The sequence below is a fragment of the Sciurus carolinensis genome, chromosome 12, assembly GCF_902686445.1.
Source record: "Sciurus carolinensis chromosome 12, mSciCar1.2, whole genome shotgun sequence".
NCBI lineage: Eukaryota > Metazoa > Chordata > Mammalia > Rodentia > Sciuridae > Sciurus > Sciurus carolinensis.
In genome coordinates, this window is record NC_062224.1 from 24,026,964 (window position 1) to 24,052,091 (window position 25,128).

Genomic DNA, 25,128 nt, shown 5'->3' on the forward strand with positions numbered 1-25,128 from the left:
CTCTTACAATTACTAAATGCCCTCTCAATTTAAAATTAGTCCAATGGAAAAAATTAACTTTTTCATATCAGAAGGAAATATTAGTTCTGAAAATTAAATTACTGGTTCAAATTTACTCACAGATCCTCTTTGCTTAAAATATGACTGGCATTATACTAATGTGGTTTTAGACCCTCAACAAGCAAACATCTGTCAAATTTCATATTTCAGGGAATATGCCTACATCCACCACTTAGAGCTGTAATAACTCTCAAGTTTCTTGTTCTATATAATGAGTTAAATAACAATTCTATATAAAAGTAATAACACTAAATGTTCCTTAAGTGCTTATCACAGTGTGTGACACATAGTGTCTATCAGTAGTTAGTAATTCTTAACTTATGGTCAAGAAGGCATAATTCCTAAATATAGATGGCATTTCGCAAGCTTCTAGATAAGAATACTTTTTCTACAGAGTTTTATCAGTAAGAAAATACTCTTACTGATACTCTAATAATATGTACAGAATTAAAAAGCTATCTGTCAAATAGCTTTAAGTAAGTGATCTTATCCATAATTATAGCTTTTTTCAAAACATACAATCTTCAGAGTGATTTTAACCTAACTTTCAAAAATTCCCGGCAAGCACAATGTGTTATTTACTTTTGTGAAATAACGGTATCTCTGGGAATGCTCCCCCTAAATTAAAATGACCTAACAGTAAGGTAAAGGAATTACAAATCCATTTTCTAATGCCACAGATGTACCACAAAAACTGCCCTCTGAAAGTAATCATCCCATAAGAAACATAGTTAGCCAGGCTTAAAGTCTCCCCTAAATCTATAACAGTTAGAAAATCTTTTTAGGGATGTAAATTAATATTATTTAATTATACTAATCTGAAGATGTGTGCTAAAATTCAGGAATTTTCAGGGTTGGGGATATAGCTCAATGGTACAGCACTTGCCTAGTGTGTGGCCCTGGGTTCCAGTCCCAGTACTGCAAGAAACAAAAACAAAACAAACAAAAATTCAGGAATTTTCAAACTGAAAATTCAGACTGTGCTTCAAAACTACAGGAAACTACTGAAGATCACTCTCCACTAAAGCAAATTTAGGCTTAATTTTCTCAGTAAAGTACTCAATTTGATTACTATGCCTCTTGCTAAAAATAATATGAACCCAATTTTTTCTGAGTAGAGTTATTTAAATTTACTTTTGTGACAAAGTGCTAAGGCTAACTGTCATATAGTTTTGGTCTCATGGGGTGAGTCAGGGAGGGTGTCCTGGCCCACAGATTCACTACGGGTACCAAAGCCATTTATTAGAAATAAAAAGAAATCTCCGATTCTGTGATCCTGGGCATCTTGTCTACCTCTCAAAGTCTCAGTTTTATCAGCTATAAAATATAAGCAACAATAACCCTTTATACAAAACGTTGTTACATGAGATAGTAAATATAAAGCTTTTAACAAAATTGAATACATCACAAATGATAGTTACATTTACTATTTGTCACATCTCATCTTAACCCATAATGCTCCTTTCTCTTTTGGAATGGTCATTCTTATGTTTGTTATTAAAGTTTGCATATGTACCACTAAAAAATTCAAAGTTGTACATTTATAAAATATATGAAATATAAAACCATTCATTGAATTGTATTGATTTCTGTATACTATTTCCTATCTATACTCCCCACCAACAAATAGAACAGACATAATCCACAATACACAATAGTTCATTTTAAATAAAATCCCATTATTTCATCAAAAAGAAATATAAAACCAAAAAAGATAGTTTATAATCAATATTTCCTGAAAACCATTTACCTCATATTCAAGATTCAATTTAAAAAGATAACACTGATACTCTAGTTAATATTAAAATGTTAGGCATCTCTGTCTTGAAAAATGTGCATTTTCAATAATTCTTTTAAAAACTGATAATATTCATAACCAAACTGCAGGTAACAGAAGCATTCCAATGATGTGAATAACATAAATTCACTTGTACTATAATAAAAATAATGGTAAAATCACTAAACATACTAGAAAACAAAAATCATTTCAGGTATCCCCTGAAAACAAAATGTGGTTGATAAAAATATTCCAAATAAAATAATTCACAATATTTGTGTGAAAAATTAGTGAAGACTAAAAATGACATTTAGAGAAAGTGAGCTAAAAACACAAATACTGGCTCAGTGGTAGAGCACTCACCTAGCATGTATGAGGCACTGTATTCAATTCTCAGAGATACGTATAAATAGAGATAAAGGTTCATCAACAACTAAAACAAATTTAGAAACACACACACACACACACACACACACACACACAAACACTAGACCTCCCAGTCCTGGTGAGTGAGCCTGCCCCTCTCTTAGGTAGTATACTTTTGTTTCAATAAATCCCTTTTTTCTATCTAAAAAAAAAGAAAAAGGAAAAACAAAACAAAAACATAATGCCAAAACTTTCACATATTAAATATGAATTCTGGGTTGGTTTTTAAAATATTAGAAGATGAACCAAAAATAAACATAGGAAATGGATTTTAGGTGTTTCTAAGTAATGGATGACCAGATAAACTGTTCAGCCTACATTTATATAAGTAACATCAGATTAGTACCAAACATTTAAATACCAAATTGTTTCTAAGGTTTTAAGATATTTTTACTTTCTTCATTAAGAAATGAATAAATTAAGAAACATCATGTTAATTAGATATCACTTAGTAATTCAAAGTATTATCATAATAACTATTTTAAACTTTTTGGGGTAGAGAAGTGGGTTGTGGTGAGATTGAGAGAGAACAATGATGGGCAAATCCCTACCTGAACCAACTGGAGATGAGCCAACACTAAGACTCTGTAAACTTCCATTCCTGAGCAATGTAGGAGATTTCTGGAGACTAGAGCTTGTTACGCTTCCTGCAGCTGAGGCTACAGATGATGTTGGTGAAGCAGAAGAAACTGAGAGATGAGAAACATTCTCTTGATTTTTGTTTCCTTTGGGTCTACCAGGCCCATGCTTACTTTGTTTATTTCCTTTTCTTTTCTTTTCCTTTATAGTTTCTTCTTCTATGCCAGAAGTTTGAGCCCGCTTATATCCTGCTGTAGGAAGGCTGGAACTACCCAAATCTCCAGGTGAATTTTCAAAGCTTTTAGGCTGTGAAATAGCTGAGGTCGCAGGGTGACCAATTAAGGAACTAAAACTATTTACCCCCCCTTCCTGGCTTCCAGACTCTCCTTTATGTACATCTTTGGTTGATGATGACTGTTGGGAGTGAGTATAACTGTCATTACGCAGATCTGAGTCTGTAAAGCTCAAGAAATCCTGGGGAGACTGCACTGAACTTCCAGAAGATGATTTTACACTGCCTGGAGTTCCTGAAAAACTGCCTGCAGTAAAAATAAAAAAATAAAAAAATTGGGGAGGAAAAGAAAAAAATTGGAGGCAAAAGTTCCCATGAGTAGTAGATGTGATACATTCATCAAAAAGAAGAGAGGACTTTTTTAAAAATTAACTGTAAAACTTAGGACATCACTATTACAATAAAGCAAGATCTGAAAAAGGTTACTGAAGTAAAGTTTATCTAAAATTATCTTCATAAAAAACACTTGTCATTTTATAGGTAGTGTTAAATATTTACTCTTGAATTGCAAGCTATCATTTATACAATTACTAAGATATAAGATATGCTTTATTTAACCTACCTTTTACCACAGCATTTCTCAGTCGTCCCCCTACCCTGGCCCAAACACCTTGGGTATGTTTAATGAAGGACTAAAGAACAAGCACAGTCACCTTCTGACAGTCAAGCAAGACCTAACAAGGTTACAATCTGACCTTGCAATGTCCGGCAAAACTAATTTTTCAAATACTTAAATGATTATAAATATTCCCAAAATACAATAACCACCTAAATATGTTTCATGGGTTATAAATTCTAAGTCTTAACTTTAAGACAGATCAGTGATTGCTATTTTTCAGCTCAATCTACCCAAACAAAACATGGATATGATACTGGTAACGAGTGGCCTAATTTTCATCTTACATTCTCCCAGACCACTTTCTATGCAACCACAAAAAGAAAAACCCACCACTAACATTTTCCTATTATTTTTAGGGAAGGAAAAAAAATGGGAGAGGCAGTTTTCATGAACTTCTTTTACAATTCTTATTCTTTCCTCACTATCCAAAGAACAGCTCACCATGGCATTATTCAATATAAAAACCTCAAGGTTCTTATTTACCTAGAGGAAAAATTAATATAGACTGGAATGAAATAAAAGTTTAGTTCACCAAATCATTTTATGAAACCCTCTTCCATGCTTGCCAAATGAAGCAGGCAAATGTTTAGACTCAGCTTTGACTACACGTATTATGTTTCATAAAACTAGCCTATATTGTATTTCAACTAAAGTGCTTCAAAACAAAAACTCTGCATATTTAAGTAGAAAGGAAATCTTAAGCTAAGTATTAAATTTTATTGTAGAGTATATTCATAAGTAATCTCATACAAATCAACCTAGATATTTACAAAGATATTTTTCCCCTCACACACAAAAATTTCTTTTCAAATTAAGTCTCAAGGTTTTGATTTTTTTAATTTTAACATCCTCTGAAATGGCTGTTTAAAAAGCACTAACGGTTCTAAAACTTAACTATTTTAAGAATACTTCTGTTGTATTCATTTATAAAATTATTTGTACTTATATGAGCATTTTCAGGCATGTGTACAGAAAAACAAACACAGTAAGAAGCTATTCATAATAATCAGTCATTTAAGGATTACTGTAATTTGCCATGTAATTAGCAGCTATGAAGAAGTTCTTTTGTTTTGGTGGTGCTAGGGGTCAAAGCATAAAGAAATTCTTACACATTCTGATCTGTTACCATCTTTCTTCTAATACTTTGTTGAAGTTTTTATTAAAAGTTCAGTGCCATACAGTAAATACTTTAAAATAGTATATGTAATACTTTAAATATTTTCTGAAATTCATATACTATCTGCTATAAAGAAAAACAACTAATTATCTTAAATACCTTATCTCTAAATTTCAATGTTTAAAAATTTTATCTTAGATATAACATATAAGACATTCTCAGCCATGTCTTAACAAATACTGAAAAGATTCTTCAAATATTATAAAGTTCCCCAAGAATGGGTGATTTCTCTTCCAAACAGATTAGTACTTCATATATTAAAAACTTAAAAATGTAGGCTAGATTTGGCACAAGCCTGTAATCACAGCTACTTAGTTAGGAGGCTTAGGCAGGAGGATCACAAGTTCAAGGCCAGCCTCTACAACTTACTTGAGACCCTGTCTCAAAATTTAAAAATAAAAATGGGGTATGGATAGGGGAACCTGAGGCTGGGAATGAGCTCAATGGTAGAGAGCATGCCTAGCATGCGCCAGTCCCTGAGTTCCATTCTCACTACTGAAAAATAAAAAACTTAAAAGTGCAATTTAACAATGTGAAATAAGGTATTTAACTGCAGAAATATTGACTGACTTCTGCTACTATCACCTTCAAAATGTGAATGAAGTTATTACATATAAGGTTAATTAAGGTTTCACTATTTTTCAAGGTGGTACACAAATAACAAATGTTAAATTTTACTCAAATAAAATAATAAATCTGGCATTTAAATTTATACTTAAACACCCACACGCACAGTATCTGGAACCTGGATAGTTACAAGTTTCAAATTACTACTTGCAAATATATGAATATACTCTTTAATGAGAGATCAGCAAACTAAGTAATCTACATATTTAAATAATGTTCTGCAAGATTTTCTTTATAAGTTTATTATTAGCAGAAGCTTCAACAAGGGCAAAGAAAAGGGCAATTTTCTTACTTCGAGGGGAACAAAGTCCTTTGGAGACACTTATCGTACATCTTCCTCTAACATTATTAATGTTTATAAATCTCAAAATTTTATGTTCCTATTAAAAATTACAAAAAGCAGTCACAGAGAGTTACGTTTCCTAAATTTTAGTTGCAGCCAGGCATGGTGACACATGCCTGTAATCTGAGTGACTTGGAAGGCTGTGGAAGGAGTATCACAAGCTCAAGGCCAGTGTAGGCAACTTTGCAAAACTTTGTCTCAAAATAAAAATATTAACAAGGGACTGGATGATTATGTACTATAATTAACTAATGATACTGAACTTTCAAAAAAGAGGTACTAGGGATATAGCTTAGTAGTAAGAGCAACCCTCGGTTTAATCTCTAGTACCACAAAAATAAATAAATTAAGTATCTGGCTGACATTCTTTTCTCTCTAAAACAGCATACCCAGTTAATTTTGACCTTCAGTTAAACAACAAACAGTATTTGTGACTTACTTATACGATTAGTTTATATGAAATTCAAATTTAACTGGACATCCTAAACCAGCCTAACAGAAGATAAAAAAGCTGAGTAAAATTCTAATTTAAACTTCAAGTTTCACAATAAAAGCACTATTGCTCAACAGTTATCATGTACTGAGACCAACTTAGGTTCCCTAAAAATTGTTCAATCTCCTAACACTTGTTCTAATGTTTAACTGTTCTAATGTTTAATTATGGTTATAAAGTTTAATTAGAAAAGGTAAGTAAAAACATTAAACAGAAAAGAATGATTGTTCTACGGGATAGAAAGAAAAACTCCTGTTTTTATTGTTTCTTTCCCCCATCTTAAACTTTATTCTACAGCTAACCATTAAAACTACATTTTAACTTTAAAAACACAAGTTATAACATAAAAAGAAGTCAAAAGTTCCAGAAATATTTTAACAGAAAACACTAGACTTCAAAGAATCTTACTGTACCATCTAGTTAAATAATAATCTAAAACAATTTGTTAATTAGAAGGAAAAAATAAATTATCTTACAAAATAAAAGTACTATTAACCATAATCAGAACAAGTGTTTTAACTAAACATCATGATTAATACCTTGTGGAAATGGGCTAGCTGCTGACACAGTTGTTCCTGGATTTCTTCCACCACCAGGTTTCCTTCCCCTTTGACCTGAGCTGTGAGCTGAAGATTTCTTCCCTTTGCCCTCTGACCCTCTAGCCTCTGAAACATCTTTTCCACTAGACGTGTGTGCAGAGACTTCCTGGAAATTTGCATTTGTAAATCGTGCCGTAGTATCTTCCAAGCGCTTCAAAGATCCAGATATAGAGTTGTTGCTAGTGCTTGTATAAGTCTAACATTTTGATTAAAAGAAGTAAAAGGAAAAAAAGAACTGATTACATTTAGCTACAGAAAACAATATATGGCACATTAACAACTTAACTTGTAAGATAAACTTATGAAATTTTCAGTACTATAAATAAGTCCTTCTGTTAAAGAAAATCATGTAAAAACAATTCAAGTATAGTGTAACTTCCCCCCTCCCTCCACTCCAGTGGTAGACCTAAGGCTGAAAACCAGGGCTCACACATAATAAACAAGCACACTATCATTGAGTTATATCCCTAGATTTATTATTTTAAAAACAAAAACAAACAAATATAGATAATGTTTTGCTCTTTGAGAGCCAGACTGCATCAATTAATAAAGGTACATATTAATCATATTTATTAACTGACACCAAAGGTACTCACTTCTTAAACAACATTTTCAATAATAACATATTACCTCCTAGACACAAAATCATAATAAGCTTCAATGTTCAAAACAGGAAGGCAATAATTAGAACTAAGGTGCTACAAATCTATTAGAGGACTATATCCATTTTATGGTTCTTACATAGAGTAATACTCTTTAAAGCATTCAGATGAAGTCTCCTTTGAAAAAAAGAGAAATGACTAAGTCTTTGAAATAGAAATTATTTCTTCCAAGTATTAGTTTAAGGAAAAAATAATTATAATTAAAGATTCCTTTGAACTACTAGTTTTCAGTAATCATTTTAAATACAAAGTATTTACAAATGATGGCAAATTAAATGACTATGAAAATGTATTATACCAGCTGTACATTAGTTGACATGCTTCAAAAGACTTATGAGGTTCACAGGGGCAAGAATTTTTTTTATGTCATAGTTAATTTCACTCAAGTATCTAAAGTACCCAGTGCATTTAAGTTCACTGAGAGCCTTGAATAGAAGTGACCCTAAATTTATATATCTATAAACATACATATAAATGTATATGAAATTCATTTATATATAATATATTTCATTTTTATTTATTCACTTATGTATTTTGGGGTACAGAGGATTGAAACCAGGGGTGCTTTACAACTGAGCTACATTCCTAGTCTTTTCTTTCTTATTTTCAGACAAGGTCTTACTAAGTTGTTTAGGGTCTCACTAAATTGCAGAGGCTGTCCTAGAACTTGAAATCCTCGAGCCTCAGCCTCCCAAGTTGCTGGGATTACAATGGTGGGCTGCTGTGCCTGGTTATTATTTTTCATTTCAAAAACTACTCTAAAAATGGGGGGGGTCCTGAAAATACACAAATGTGAATTTCTCATATATAACCATGACGCCACACAAACAGAAGAAATTTTAAAGATCAGAAAGTGACAATCAAATCAAGTTTCAGAAAAACTGATATTTTTAACAAAATCGATGCTCAAAAAGAAGAAATATCCCCAACACCACAGGAACAAAAAAATTTAAAAAAGGAATATGAGAAATCATCCCATGTTTTAAAAAGTAAACCTTCTTTACTGCTATTTTCCTGCTACTTGTGCCCAGTTGGCACTCCCAAGCCCTATCATCTCTCTCCCAATAACAGAATTTCATCATCAAATACAAAAAAACATTAGCTCATAAAAACAAAACAGTCACTATTCTATTCTAACAAACTATAATCCACAAATAAGGACAAAGGTTTCAAAGTAAGTCTGGCCATTTAACAAACCAATCACATTAAGCTGATGAAACTTCATGGCTTACTTTAGAAGCATGAACCTTTTCCATACTGGGCAGGTTGGAAACTACCGCAACTCATTTTTCAAATATTTTTTTTCCAATTACTTGAGTTGATGGTGAGGTTCTCCATTCCTCTCACATCTGATCCTTGTATGACCTAATGAAATTTAAAGGTCATCCAAGGCAACTCAGTGGTGTTCTTCACTCATGTATTTTGTTCAAGTATCAAATAAAGGCTAAAGAGAAAATTTGGTGGAGTACTATGAATGGAAATATACAATTCACTTCCACAAACAACCTAATTTGGGTTGGGAAATTAATCCATGTATTGAATAGAATATCCTTGCTTCTACCCTGAAGTACAAATATGTTCCCAAATTCAATAAAAATATTACATTTGGAAGAAAAGGTACTATAAAAAAAGTAGTGAATGAAACAATCAAAATTCAGTAACAAATATCACATTACAGTCACAAACTGAACACTTTTTTTTTTTTTTTTTTTTTTTTTAAATAAATTGTACTGAACCTCAGGGGCACTCTACCACTGAACTATGGCCTAGTCTTTTTTTTTTTTTTTTTTTTTTTTTTAATTTTGAGACAAGGTCTGGCGCTAAGTTGTCCAGGATGGCCTTGAATTGCCATCATCCTACTTCAGCCTCCCAGCAGCTGGGATTACAGATGTGTACCACTGCACCCAGCTGAACATTTTAATTTAAAACAAGTTTCCATACCTTTTATGTTTCCAAAGATATCAGAGACTTCTTAGTAGCGGGGAGGGGAAGTTAGCTGAAGATGTTCAGTTAAGGAAAAAAAAATGTGCTAAGGTAATTATGGTACTCGGGAATTCTACTACAAACGAATAACTCAAACATAAAAAAGATTTTTTAAAAAAGCAGAGGGAAATGAAGAGGGATGAATGAGACAAAGAGCAAGCCTGAGACTAAATTCACAAAGCTACCTCAGATTCTCATCCTAAATGCTTCTCACAGTGTAACTCACTTATTTTTCATACAATTTGGACTATAAAATGTAAACTACTTCATTTAGTACTTGCTATAGTTTAGATGGCATGTCCCCCAAAGAAGCATGTGTTTAAAGAATTAATTAAATGCCAGCCTGTGGTGCTACTAGGAGGCAGAACCCTTAGGAAGTGGTGGAACATTCAGGAAGTTGGACCCAATGAAAGGAAAATAGGTCAATGGGGGCATACCCTTCAAGGGGATATTGGGATAGTAGACCCTTTCCCTCTCTTTCTCTCTTTGCTTTTCTGCCACCATGAGGTGAACAGATCTCTTCTGCCATTTGCTTTACCATGATGTAATGTGCTATAATGGGGCCAAGCAACTATGGACTGAAACCTGTGAAACTGTAAATCAAAATAAACCTTTCCTGCTTATACGTTAATTATTTAAGTTAGTTTGTCATAGTGATGGAAAACTAACACAGTACTCAGCTAAAGAAAATATGATCTTGCCAGATGCAGTGGTACATGCTTGTACAGGAGACTGAAGCAGAAAGATTGAGAGTTCAAAGTCAGTCTCAGCAACTTAGCAAGACCCTGTCTCTAAATAAAATACAAAAAAAGGTTGGGGATGTGGCTCAGTGGTTAAGTACCCCTGGGTTTCATCCCCAGTACCACCAAAAAAAAAAAAAAAAGGGGGGGGGGGGGGACAAGAAAAAAGAAAACAAAAATATGGTCTTTTGTTGTTGTTCTTTCTCATTAATGACAAAACTGGATTACTTGGTTATACTGAGTCTCCAAATTAGTGCACAAATATGTAGGTCTATATTGTGGTTTATAAGCAACTTAGTGAGTAATTTAGAATATGCATAATTTTTGTTTAGTGGCTAAGTACAATCATTAGTCCTCTGAGAAGATACAACCTCAATATACCTACTCAATAGCACTAATGAGAAACAATACTTCCTACTTCAAAAATTTACATTACATTTAGAATTAAGTAATAATTCTGTAATAGGTAACCAAAGATACACCAGTTGTGATTTTTTTTAAAAAGGTATAGTTGTCTCAGATTATTCTATAAGGTTTTGTTATCTACACTGTTGAAAAAAGAGACAAAAGGAAGAGGAACAAACAAGGATCATGCCTTTAATCATAAGCAAACAATATGATGCTTAAAATTTAAAAATAAAATTATGTACTATTCAAGCATGTCCACAAGTTTTTCACTAGGCCAAGCCTGAAAACACAGCACATAAATTATCTAATACTGAAAGAGTGAAGACATTTTAAATAAAAATTTTTAAAAAATCAGTGAACTGTGGAACAACTTTAAGCATCCTAATTTAATTATACTAGAATACCTGAAGAAAAAAGGGAAGGGAGATAGTAATGAAATAATACCAGGAAAAATTACATAACTGATGAAAACATTAAGCCCACAGATTTATGAAGCTCAACTAACACTAATCACAAGAAACAGGAAGAAAACTACCCAAACCCCAATCATTATCAAACTGTTTATTGTTAGGTAGCTAGTCAACCATGAATATGGGAGCAGGGAAAGGACAATGAAGGGCGGCTGAAAACCACAGGGAGCCTAATGGGACAGGCAAGGACCTGGAAGATGGGGGCCTACTACGTGGAGACCACGCCTGCCATAATTAATTACATCCCTTAAGAAAATTATTTCAAAATCATGCCATACCCGACCAGGTGACCAGGATCCTCCCTTATAACTAAAATTATGTCACATCCATCCCTCACAAAAACTGCTGAGGGCTACTCAAAGTTGTAATAAACACATTAAGGGAGTAGAGAAATTAAGGTAAAAACAACTGGACTTGGAAATCCTTAAAAATCCCTGACTCGGTAAGGGTCACTGTCACTCTCCTTGTCCAGAGGACCCACTTTCACCCTTTCCTTTCTTCTTTCTCCCTTTCCTCCTAATTAACTTTGCTATTCTTTTAGTAAGTCTCTTGTCTTGCCTAGAATCCTCTCAAGTAAGAACACAAGAAACCAAGGTGGGGACATACTTAGCTGCCTTGCTTAGGCTCTGCCAGAGGGCCTCCTCTACAACATTTATCATTAAAAAACCAATGACAGCAAAAATTTTTAAAAGAAGCCAGGATTTTGTTTTTTGGAATGTCATAAGCACTTAAACAATGATAAAGATGAAAGCAGCTAGGTGTGATGGTGCACACCTATAATCCCAGTTACTAGGGAAGCTGATGCAGGAGGATCACCAAGTTCAAGGTTAACCTTGTAACTTAGTGAGACTTTGTCTCAATACAAAGAAAAATTAAAAAGGGCTGGGACTGTAGCTCAGAAGAAAAAAGCGCCCAGGTTCAAGTTCCAGTACCTCCAAAAACAAACCAAAAAAGATCTCCATGGAAACAAAGCACCTAGAAATAAGAGTAGTAAAAGAAACAAACTGTGGACCTAGTATATCATAGCCAGCTAAAACATCTTTGGAAAACAAACAAAAGTTTTTTTGTTTTTGTTTGATACCAGGGATTGAACCCAGAGGCATTTGACCACTGAGCCATACCCACAGCTCTTTTTACTTATTTTTTATTTGTTTATTTATTTATTTATTGAGACAGAGTCTGGCTAAGTTGCTAAGGCTGGCCTCCAACTTGGGATCCCTCCTGCCTCAGTCTCCTTGAGTCACTGGGATTACAGGCATGCACACCATATCCAGATCAAAATAAAAGTTTTTTTTAGATGTAAAAGCTGAGATCAATAGGAGACTGGACACAGCTAAGGAAAAAATTTGAGTTTGAGGATATGACAATAGAACCTTCCAAAACTGAAGAGCAAAGAGAAAAAAGAGCAAGAAACCAAAAAGAAAAGGAAAAAGGAGGAGAATAGACCAAGCATGGCAGTATATGCCTGTATTCTGGTAACTCACAAGGCTAAGGCAGGAGGATCACAAGTTCAAGGCCTGTCTCAGGAACTTAGTAAGGCCCTGTCTCAAAATAAAAAAATAAAAGTAGCTTAAGATGTAGTGCAGTGGTAAAGTGTCCCTGGGTTAAATCCCCAGTACAAAAAAGAAAAAAATAAGAAATCTTTCCCAAACTAATGGCAAAAACTGAATCACAGATCAAAGCAGCTGAAAGGACACCAAGTAGATAAATACAAAAATAAAACAAACAACTCTGCACTTTGGTATAAATTCAAACTGAAGAAAATAAAAACATGCAGAAAAAAAATTCTTTAAAGAAGTAAATAAGCCAATCCCAAAAACCCAAAGGCCAAATGTTTTCCCTGATAAGGGGGCAGGGGGCGAGTGGCAGTAAGAAAAATGGAGGAACTTTAGATTATGTATAGGAAAATGAGAGGGGAAGAGTGCAGTATAAAAGACGGTGGAATGAGACAGACATCATTACCCTATGTACATGTACGATTACACGAATGGTATGAATCTACATCGTGCACAACCACAGAAACAAAATGATGTACCCCATTTGTGTACAATGAATCAAAATGCAGTCTGTAAAAATAAAAATAATTTTAAAAGGATTAAAAAAAAAAGAAGTATGTGGGGGAAGGCGGACACACCTTACCTATAGAGGAACAAGGATGAGAAATATCTAACTTCTGCTAAGAAACTATGGAAGCAAGAAGAGAGTAGAACGAAATATTTAAAGTATGTTGTTTGGGGGGGACCCACCAACCTAGAATTCTATACCCTACTGAATAATTCTGCAAGAGATTTTTAAAAAGTTCTTAAAAGACAAGGGATACAATATGTCAGGAACTTGGACCTACCTAAAGAACAGAAGAGCATCAGAAAATAAACAAGTGAAGATAAATTAAAAACTTTGTGTGTGTGTGTGTGGGGGGGGACCTTTACCACTAAGCTGTACCCTCAGTTCTATATTATTTTTAAGTTGATTTAGGGGAAATAGGTCCTGAGGATTGAATACAGGGGTACTTTAATACTTGATAATATTCCCAGCCTTTCAATTTTTTTTATTTTGAAACATGGTCTCAATAAAATTGCCCAGGTTGGCCTGGAATTTGTATTGTTTCATCTTTGTGTATAGCTGGGTTTATCGGCATATACCACTGTCCTTGGTAACTTTTATTAACAAGTAATAGTTATTCAAAATAACAGAAACAATGCACATGATTAGTTACATACATGCACATACAGTTTATGTAAGTGTGAAATGAATGGCAGCAATGATACCAGGAATTTAAGGCAAAACATTGGGAACATTTGTTATTATAAAGTACTTAACAATACCGCGAATTGGATTAGTTGTACTGCAAACTCTAGAACGACTTGAAAACATTTTTAAAAAATTAAGTATAATTGATTTGCTAAAAAATGAGGAAAAATGCAATCATATAAAATGCTCGATTAAAACCATAAAAGGCAGAAAAAGATGTGGCTGACAAAAACAAGGCAACAAACAGAAGAGACTAATACAGTCACCACTGACCCAACCATATCAATAATCACCTTAAACATCTATTCTCTAAATATTCTAAAAGAAAACAGATTATCATAGTACATAAAAATCCAAGAACCAATTATACAGGACTTGTTACATATTCATACAAGCAACTATCTGACGACATAATTTGGTCAATATCATTGCAGAGTATTTTCCTTCTTGCCCTCCTCCTTCCCTCTGGTCCCTTTTCCTATACTTTACTGATCTCCCTTTTATTTTCACACAATTTCCCCACCACTACCACCTTTTCTTCCTTTTTTCCTATCTTCCCCATATGGACAGAAAACATATGACCATTGACTTTTTGAGGTTTGGCTTATTCTACTTAACAATAATATTCTCAAGTTACATCTATTTTTCTGAAAATGACATAATTTCACTCTTCTTTACTGCTGAATAAAATTTCATCGTATATATATACATTCTTTATCTGTTCATTCATTAACGGACACCAGAGCTGGTTCCTTAATTTGGCAATACTGTGAATTGTGCTGCTATAAACAATCATGGGTATGCATGTATTGCTACAGTATGATGATGGGGGGGGGTGTGCATGCTCATGTGAACCCAGGAGCACTTTGCCACTGAGCTTCATCTCCATCCCATTTTTCAAAAAGAAAATTTATTTTTTAGACAGGGTCTCACTAAATTGCTGAGGTTGGTCTCAAATCTGCAATCCTCCTGCTTCAGCCTCTTAAGGTTGCTGGTATTACTGGTGTGTGCCACCACGCTGGCTGTCTTTAATTATTTCAAATAAATACTGAGTGATACAGCTGTGTCATAAGATAGTTCCATTCCTAGTCTTCTAAACACCCTCCATACTGATTTCCATAGTGATTTACTAATTTACAATCCCACCAGAGTGTAAATGTGTTCCTTTCCCCTACAGCCCTGTCGGCATTTATTATCGTTTGTATTCTTGGTAACTGCCATTATGACTGGAGTGCAATGAAATCTCAGTGTGCATTTGATCCATACTTCCCTAAAAGCTAAAGAAGTTGAGTATTTTTTCATGTATTTGTTAGGCATTTGTAGTTCTTCTTTTGAGAAATGTCCGTTTAGTTCATTTGCCCAACTGGATTATTTGGGTGTTGTTTGTTCTTTCTTTCTTTTTTTGTAAGTCTTTTGAGTTCTTTGTATATTCTGAATGTTAATCAGAAGAGAAGCTAGCAAAGATTTTCTCCCATTTTGTACATTCTCTCTTCAAGAAGCCTACTTTAAATACAGACGCATATAGTTTGAAGAAAATAAATGCAGAAAAATATACTATGCTAACACTAATTCCTCTGCCCCAAAAATAGGAGTATTTAATATTAAATATGAACAAACCATAGCAAAGAAATTTAACAGGGATAAAGAGGGACATTACATAATGATAAAGGTGTCGATAATTCAAGTGTATAGGACGAACATTAAGACATCAAAACATGAGGCAAAAACTGATAGAACTGGAAACTTTAACACTCCTCTACCTGAAATGGACACATCCAACAAGCAGAACATAACTGAACTAAAAACACATCTTAACAAATCTGAAAGCATAAGTCATATAATTCCTTCCTTCCTCTAAAAATGGAATTAAACTGTAAAACGGAAAGATCAACTAGAAAATTCTCAAATATGCAGAGATTTAACAACACAAATAACAAATTATTAATCAGAAATGAAAAAGAACAAAGGATAAAAAAGGAACACTATGAACAACTCCATGCCACCAAAATATTGGTACCAGGGACTGAACCCAGGGTTGCTTAACCACTGAGTCACATTCCCAGAACTTTTCATTTTTTCTTTGGAGACAGGGTCTCACTAAATTGCTTAGGGTCTCATTAAATTGCTGAGGCTGGCCTCAAACTTGTGATCCTCCTATATCAGCCTCCCAAGTCACCGGGATTAGAGGTGTTCACCACCACAGCTGGCAAGCAGGGTCTTAACTACAGTTCAGGTTCTTTAATAGATATAGGGCTATTTAGGTTATTTACATTTATTTTTTTTTTAATTATCTTTCTCTCTCAGGGGTAGACATGTACTCTACCACTGGGCTATACCCCCAACTTTTACTTCTTGAGTACGCTTTGGTAATTTGTACCTTCTCCCCACCCTTCTTTTACCCCTAATCAATTTGGTTAGCAGTTTATGAATTTCATTTATCCTCTAAAATTATAAACTTTTGGATTCATTGATTTTCCTGCATTTTTATGTTCTGTATTAATATGTGCTGTGATTTTTTTCTTTTCTACTGTATCTTTCTAAAATTTAAAGTACAAGGTGATGAAATTTATTTGACCTTTTTTCTAATATAAGCAATATAAAATTAAATCTTATATTTAGAGCAGTTTTAGATTCACAGTAAAGTTTAGTAGAAAGTATAGAAAGTTCTGACATACCTTCTATCCCCACTCTTATACAGTCTCCCACCAGAGTGGTAAAATCTGTTACAGCTAAGAATCTACTTGACACATCATTCTCACCCAAAGTTCATAGTTTACTTTAGAGTTCACTCTTAACTGTGTTCAATCTAGATTTTGACAGATGTATAAGTATACACCATTGTATTATCTTACAAAGAGTAGTTTCACTACCCTAAAAATCTGCGCTCTATCTGTGTATCCCTCTCTCCCGGTAACCCTTGGCAATCACCAACCTCTTCACTGTCTCATTACTTTTTCCTTTACCACACCGTCATTTAATTGGAATAAGACAGCATGCAGCCTTTTAAAATTGGCTTCTTTCCCTTGGTAATATGTGGTTAAGTTTCCTTCACATTTTTTCAAGACTTGCCGGCTCATTTCTCTTTAGCATACTCTCTTGTTGAACATAATAGTTTTATCCATTTACCTGCTGAAATTGGTTGTATCAACTTTTTTGATTTTGTAGTTAGGAATAAAGTTGCTGTAAGCATCCATGTGCAGGTTTTTGTGCAGGCATCCATACAAGGATGTAAGAACGGGTATCTTACATCTTACAAGAGCCTTTCTTCTTCATTGCAGCGGGAAAGCTTTGAGTTTCTCACCCATCAAGTATGATGTCAGTTGTGTAATTTTGTAGATGTTCTTTATCTAAAGTTGAGGAAGTTCTCTATTTCTGCTATGCTAAGAGTTTTTAATCACGAATGGGTATTGATTTTCTCAAATACCTTTATCACATCTGTTGACATGAGTACTTGATTTTCTTTTAGCTTGCTGATGTGACAGATTACACTATGAGTTTCAAAATGTTGAACTAACTTTAGTACCAGGGATAAATCGCACTTGGTCATGATATATAATTCTTTTTATACACTACTGGATTCAATTTGCTGATATTTTATTAAGGACTTCCCCATTTTTATTCAGGAGACAGACTAAACTGCAGTTTTCTTTCAGGTTTTCATCTAGCTTTGATATTAGGTGATGCATATTTAATATTAGGCATAACAGAATGAATTAGGAAGTATTCCTTCTGATTTTGTCTTCTGGAAGAGACTACAGAGAATTTGTATAATTTTATATATATAATTGCATATATACATTTAGTTGTAGATGGACACAATATCTCTATTTTATTCATTTATTTTTATGTGGTGCTGAGGATCAAACCCAGTGCCTCACACATGCTAGGCGAGTGCTCTATCACTGAGCTACAACCCCAGCCCTGAGAATTGGTACAATTTCTGAAATGTTTGATAGAATTCACCAGTAAAGCCATTTGGGCCTGGTACTTTCTTTTTAGAAGATTAATGATACAATTTCTTTAATAGACATAAACCTATTCAATTATTTATTTCTTTTTGTTTCAATTTTGGAAGATTGTCTTTCTTCTGGTGCATTTCATCTAGTTTATCAAATTTGTGGGCATGGAAGCCACATATGGTAGTGTATACCTGTAATCCTAGCAAACTGAGAGGCTGTGGTAGAAAGATCACAAGTTCAAGGACAGCCTCAGCCATTTAGTGAGGGATGTGGTTCAGCAGTTAAGTGCCCTTGGGTTCAATCCCTGGTATCAAAATAAATTCATGTATAAAATAAAGAGGAGTTGGGGCTATAGCTTAGTGGCAGTGCGCTTACCCAGCACATGGAAGGCACTGAGTTCAATTCTCAACACCAGACGAAAATAAATCAATAAAATAAAGGTACTGTGTCCATCTACAACTAAAAATATTTTTAAAATAAAAGAAACTCCAGACCTAAACTGCTTCAGGAGTGTTTAGAATTCAAGTCTAGAAACAGAAATAATAACAAACCTATACTAACTCTTCTAGGAAAAAAAGGGTAAAATACTTAAAACTCATTCATTATAAGAGGGTCAGCATTATTTTGGAACCCAAACCAAAGACACTGTTAGAAAAATTCTAAGAAAAGCATAGATCTTAAACAAAGATGTTAAAGAGTTCCTTTAAAATTTAGAAAAACAACTTAATGATAAGTAAAAAATGATAATACATCAAGACCAAATAAGAATCATCTCAGGAATCCAAAGTTGCTTTAACATTAGAAAAAAATCACCCAACATAATGCATCATATTAACACACTAAAAATTCCATGTAATCATTTCAATATATCTAATTGTAAGATACAGAAAAATGCTTTGACATAATTCAATATCTACAACTGATAAAAGCTTTCAGTAGTCAGGCATACCACTGTAATACAAGCAATCTGGGAGGCAGGCACAGGCAGACTGCAAGTTCAAGACTAGTAACTTAGCAAAGCACTATCTCAAAATAAAAAATAAAATGGGCTAGGGATGTGCCTCAGCCCTGGGTTCAATCCCTAGGACCAAAATCAACAACAACAACAACAACAACAAACAACTTTCAGCAACTAGAAATAGAAGGAAACTTCTTCAACATAATATATAATGCTTAAAGGTTGAATATTTCCCCCTAATGTAAAAAAAAAAAAAAAAATTTCCACTTTCACTACTTCTATTCAACACTACACTAGGGTTTCTGGTATATTGTAAGAAAAGAAATAAAGGTATCTAAATTGGAAAGAACCATGTAAAATCATATTCACAGATAGCATGATTATCTATGAAAAAAAAATCCTATGGAATCAGTAACCTCCTAGAACAGACAAGTGTTTTGGCAAAGTTGCAGGATATAAGATCAACAAAGAGAAATCAACTATGTAACTATATACTAGCAACTTATGCTGGGCACGATGGCACAGTGGCTTGGGAGGCTGAGGCAGAAGGATCGGGAGTTTAAAGCCAGCCTCAGCAACAGCAAGAGGCTAAGCAACTCTGTGAGACCCTGTCTCTAAATAAAATACAATACAGAGCTGGGGATGTGGCTCAGTGGTTGAGTGCCCCTGAGAGTTAATACCCGGTATCTCCCTCCCCCACCCCCGCAAAAAAAAAAAAAAAAATTCTACTTACAATAGCATCAGTTAACAAAATGTTTAGCAATAAAGCAAAAAAAAAAAAAAACAAAAAACCTGTACACTCATTTCTGAGACTAAAGACTTAAATAAATAGTGATATAATGGCAGAAGATTCAATATTAAGATATTAATTCTCTCTCAATGTTCTATATATTGAAAGCAGTTCCAATCAAAATATCAGCAGTCTTGACAATTCTTATCCTAGAATTCTAAAAATGCAAAGAACTGACCATATATACCTCAGTGGTAGAATCCTTCATACCATGCTTTGAGACTCTGGGTTAAATCCCTAGTACCGCAAAAATAAACTGCAAATAACCAAACAACTTTGGGGAAGAGAGGACAAAGTTGGAAGATGAACTCTACTTAATTTAAATGGTTAGTTCACAATAGACCATAGAACTAAATGTAAAACTAAAAAATATAAAACATCTAGAGAAAAACATGAAAAATTAAGAATGCCTTAATTAAAAGTGGCTAGACACTCTGGTGCACACCTTAATCCCAGGTACAGGAGACCAAGGCAGGAGGATCACAAGTCCAAGGCCAGTCTTGGCAATTTAATGAGTCCTTGCCTCAAAATAAAAATAAATAAAAAGTGAATGGGCATGTAGTTCAATGGTACAGACCACTGCTATCCTGTGTTTAATTCCTAACACCACACACAAACGCACACACACCCACACACAAAAAGATTAAAAGCATGAAAAGACAAGTCACAGAGCAGGAGAACCATCTGAAAATAACATACCTGACAAAGGATTGGCATTCAGGATATATAAAGTCTCATGAAACTCCCAGTGATAAAAAAAACAAACCAATAAAAAAGGGCAGGTGGTGGGAAAATCTGAATAGACACTTCACCAAAAATAGACACATGGAAAGATGTTCAACATAATTAGACGTTAAAATGCAAATTAGGACTGCAAATGTAGCTCACTTGTAGCACATGTCTTGCTTAGCATGCACAAGACCCTGGTATCAATCCATGGCACCAACAAAAAAATAAAAAATAAAAAATTTATAAATGCAAATCAATCACTAGATACCACTAGATGGTTAAAATTAAAAACACCAACCATGCATGTTGTATGAATTTGCAACAATGAAACCCAGCATTCTACATAATTAATATGCACCAACAAAAGAAAAAGGACTAACTATACCAAGTGTTGCAGAAAAATAAGAACTTTTCATACACTGCTGGTGGAAGTATTAAAATGGTACAATCACCTTATGTACGTTTGGCAGTGTCTTTAAAAATTAGGTATATACCATGGGGAATCACACCTACTACCTGACCCAGGTATTCCAATCCTTAGAAGATACGTAAGAGAAATGAAAGCTTAAGTCAATATATAAGACTATTACAATGTTCATAGCAATTTTATTTTTAATAACTCAAAACTGCAAACAACATGAATGTCCATCAACTGTTGAACAGATAAATTATGGTATATACATATAATAAAATAGTAGTCAGCAATAAAAATGAATGAACTATTGAAACACAACATGGATGAATCTCAAAATAATTATGCTAAGTGAAATAAGCTAGTCCAAAATAAAACTGTTCACACTGTGTATATTTACAATTTTTAATCTTTTAGAAAATTCAAACTAATTTAAAGTGACAGCATATCAGTAGATGACTGAGCAGGGGTGCGACAGGAAGACAGGGAGGAGGAAATTAAAAGGAATCATAAGGAAACTTTTGCCTATGACTGTGGTGATAGTTTATATCAAAATTTATCAAATTTTCTACTTAAATATGTACAACTTATTCTCAAAAATGGTTAACAAAAGATTCAAAGTATTTGATACATTAAATTTTTGAATACCTGACTCATGTATTTTCTTCAAAATAAAAGCTCACAAATAAAATTTTTTTATTTAGATTGCAAATACAAATTATCTTGCTGAATAATACAGGGAAAGAACAAAGTGATAACAACTTTTGTTAAAAAAAAAAAAAAAAAAAAAAGAGTGGAATCCAAGCAAGGCGGCACATGCATATAAGCCCAGTCACTTGAGAAACTGAAGCAGAAAACTGCAAGTTAGAGGCCACCCTGTCTCAAAAAAAAGGATTGAGGATGTGCAGTTCAGTGGCAAAGTATCCCTGGGTTCAATCCCTAGTATTATGTACATATGTTTAAATAAATAACAAAGTGGTTAAATTTACACTTGGATTTCATTGTAACTTAAAAATTCTAAGAATTTCTTTAATCTTTTAAAAATATTTAAAAATGACCAAGTAGGGAGGCTCATGCCAGAATCCCACCTACTCAAGGCTAAGGCAAAAGGATTCCAAGTTCATGGCAGGAGAGGAGAATCTGAGTGAATCCCTGCCTCAAAATAAAATTAAAAGGACTGGGAATGTAGCGCAGTCACAGAGCACTTGCCTAGCACGTGCAAGGCCCTCAGTTCAAATCCCATCCCTGGAAAAAAACAAAAAGGAGGAAACACATAAAGCTTATACATCACAAAGAATTTATTTTACAAAAACAGTTTTGTTTTATATTCAAAAAGTCTTACAAAAACAATGAGGTGCTGGGGTTGTGGCTCAGTGGTAGAGCGCTTGCCTACCATGTGTGAGGCACTGGGTTCAATTCTCAGTACGTACCTCATATAAATGAAATAAAGGTTCACTGACAACTTAAAAAAATATATGAAAAGGACATTTACCATTATTTGGACTTAAATGTATAAAATTAAATTTATTATAATTATAAACTGAAACCCTAAATTTTCTTAACAACTTACAAACCTTACCACTCTATTTGTAAGACCATTTTTAATAATAAAGAGAAAAACCACTTGTCTTTCAATTTTAAAAAACATATGAAAGTTAACAGATAATTTTAAAGATATACTTAAAATTTAGGTCCTTCTTTATTCTCTCCTAAAAGAACTGTAAGAATAAACAGAAGAAAACTTGATCAAGTAGCTAGTATATAGTACCATGCTGAGAAAGAAATACATTTAAAAGTCATCCAGATTTTAAAAGACTTAAAATTGTGAGTTATTTATAATGATGGTTAGAAACAACTAAGTTATAATAATAATCAAAAGTAACATACTGAATAAAGACTATCTTGTTTTTTCTTCTAGTAGTGGGGATTCAATCACAGATGCTCTATCCAAGTTACATCTCTAGCCTTTTTATTTTGAGACAGGCTCTAACTTGCCCAGCTAATCTTCAACTTGTGATTCTCCTGCCTCAAGCCTCCTGAGTAATAGGATTACAGGCATGCATACACAACCTCACCAGTTAAAGATTACTTTTAATATGGTATCAGGTTCGATTTTGTTACACATTTAAAAACATAGGTGAACTGTGATTTACAAAGCATTTAGAATATTTTTAGAAAAATAACTTTAACACCAAGCAATTCTTCATTATGTCAAGAACAAAGACTTTCTCCCCTCATTTTCCTTGGGAATATCCTATTGTACTATGGAAAAAAATAAAACTGGTTCTAAAGCTCAAAAAGATTATAAAAAGGGAATATTGGCAAAGGCAACACAGTCAAAGATACAAGCTGTCTCTGCTTTTTTTGTTTCTTTTTAGATGTTGAAAGGTCTTTATTTTATTATTTATTTATTTATATGTGGTGCTGAGAATCAAACTCAGTGCCTCACACATGTTAGGCAAGCGCTCTACCACTGAGTCACAACTCCAGCCCCCGTCTCTGTTTTTATCATATTAAAGAACTCTTTAAATAGATATCAAATCTTCTTTTAAAGAACTTGGTGCCAAAAAACAAAAACCACAAACATAAATACCCTAAATACAGCCACAAAAAGCTATGTATTCTTATACCTTTATGCTCATGCTGATAATAATCTTATTTATGTATCACTAGTCATCCACCACTATGCTTATAAAGAATATGCTAGTATATTATAGTTATAATATTTAAAGAATTATAGTAATACCACATTTAACATGATATCACATTGAAGTATTTACTTGTTGCTAATTTCTTCTCTTTTTTGGGGGGTAGGATACAAGGGATTGAACTCAGGGGCACTTAACCACTGAGCCACATCCCTAGCCCTTGTTTGAAATATTTTATTTAGAGACAGGGTCTCACTGAGTTGCTTAAGGTCTCACTAAATTGTTGAGACTGGCTTTGAACTTGCAATCCTCCTGTCTCCGCCTCCTAAACCACTGGGATTACAGGCCTGCACCATTGGACCCAGCTCTTGTTGCTAATTGCTAACCTTAAAAATGTTGAGTCCAAAAGGGTTAAAAGTCATATGTAAACTTGAAATAAGTAAAATGGGAATTTTTTTTTCAGGCACTGGAGATTAAACCCACAGGTACTCTACCAGTGAGCTATATCCCTGATCTTTTTTTCTTTTTTCTTTCTTTTTGACACAGGGTCTCACTAAGTTTTTGAGACTCATCTCAAACTTGTAATCCTCCTATCTCATACTCCCTAAAATAGAATGCTTTTTTAAAGTACAGAAGATGATAGAACAAAATTTTAAAATGTGCGATCAAAACTGACTAACAAAGAAGGTATGGTAATTCATTCCTGTAATCTCAAATCTCAGGTAAATTCGAGGCTGTAGCAGGAGGATTGCAAATTCAAGGTCAGCCTGAACAACAACTCAAAGAGACCTTGTCTCAAGAAAAAAAAAAAAAAAAAAAAACCAACAATAACAACTAGGTTGAAGCTCGGTGGTAAAGCACCAATGGGTTCAACCCTCAGCACCAAAAAAAATTTTTAAAGGGCGGGGCTGGGGGTATCATGCAGGAGACAGTGGGTTCAATCCCCAGCACCAGAATAAAAAGAAAAAAGAAAGAACAGAAAAAATTAGCTAACAATACAGAGGCATTTAAAAATTATATTTTAAAGTTCCCTGAGTAAAACTCAGTTTACATTCGCTGATCTACAACAATAGAAGTATGGTAAATCTACATGAAAATGACATCTTTCCCCTGAAAAGAAGCTATGGCTCAAGTCTTCTATCATCCCACTCTACCCCTTCAAAGTGTTCAAGGCCACACCTGTTTTAAGTCTACCAGTAATCATGGGTTTATCCCCTTTCATGTCACTCACCAAAAGACACCATCCAGGTCGATTATCATTCAGCATTAAACATTCCCTTTTACATCCATTATCTTCCACCCTTTCTTAATAACCGAAACCTTTCTGTTGTGCTCTCTGGAACTCAGTGTCTGGGTAAGGTGCTATGTATAAACTCGATCTTTTCTCTAAACATTCCCTTCAGATTCTTGCTTCAACAAAAACTTGGACAGACCCTGACCACTGTAGCTATCTCAAGTAAATGATGACTACTTTGATCCCACAGCTCTTATATCACTGGGTAGGGAGAATGGGTAGGTTTCCTTATTTTTTCAATGCTAACTATAAGCCTCTTTCTCTAAAACCCTCCACCTATAAAATCTCATGTCACCGGACCTTATCACCCAGTAGGCCTCACTGTTAGGGCA

At 33.9% G+C, this 25,128-nt stretch overlaps 1 protein-coding gene across 11 annotated transcripts in view; it reads right to left on the bottom strand.

Annotated features, from left to right (window-relative positions):
- The window catches only part of Mllt10 (MLLT10 histone lysine methyltransferase DOT1L cofactor), a 168,797-nt gene that overhangs the window by 54,757 nt on the left and 88,912 nt on the right, over positions 1–25,128 (bottom strand). For 8 of the 11 annotated variants that reach the window (XR_007104476.1, XM_047521762.1, XM_047521761.1 and 5 more), the window contains 2 exons: positions 6,933–7,188; positions 2,815–3,381 (listed from right to left, as the gene is read on the bottom strand). Coding sequence is in view for 10 of the 11 variants with exons in the window: in XM_047521762.1 (XP_047377718.1) it covers positions 2,815–3,381; positions 6,933–7,188 (823 nt within the window). In the remaining variant the exon portion in view is untranslated. The remainder of the gene's footprint in view (positions 1–2,814; positions 3,382–6,932; positions 7,189–25,128) is intronic. The other 3 variants (XM_047521768.1, XM_047521767.1, XM_047521766.1) reach the window with 2 other exon arrangements.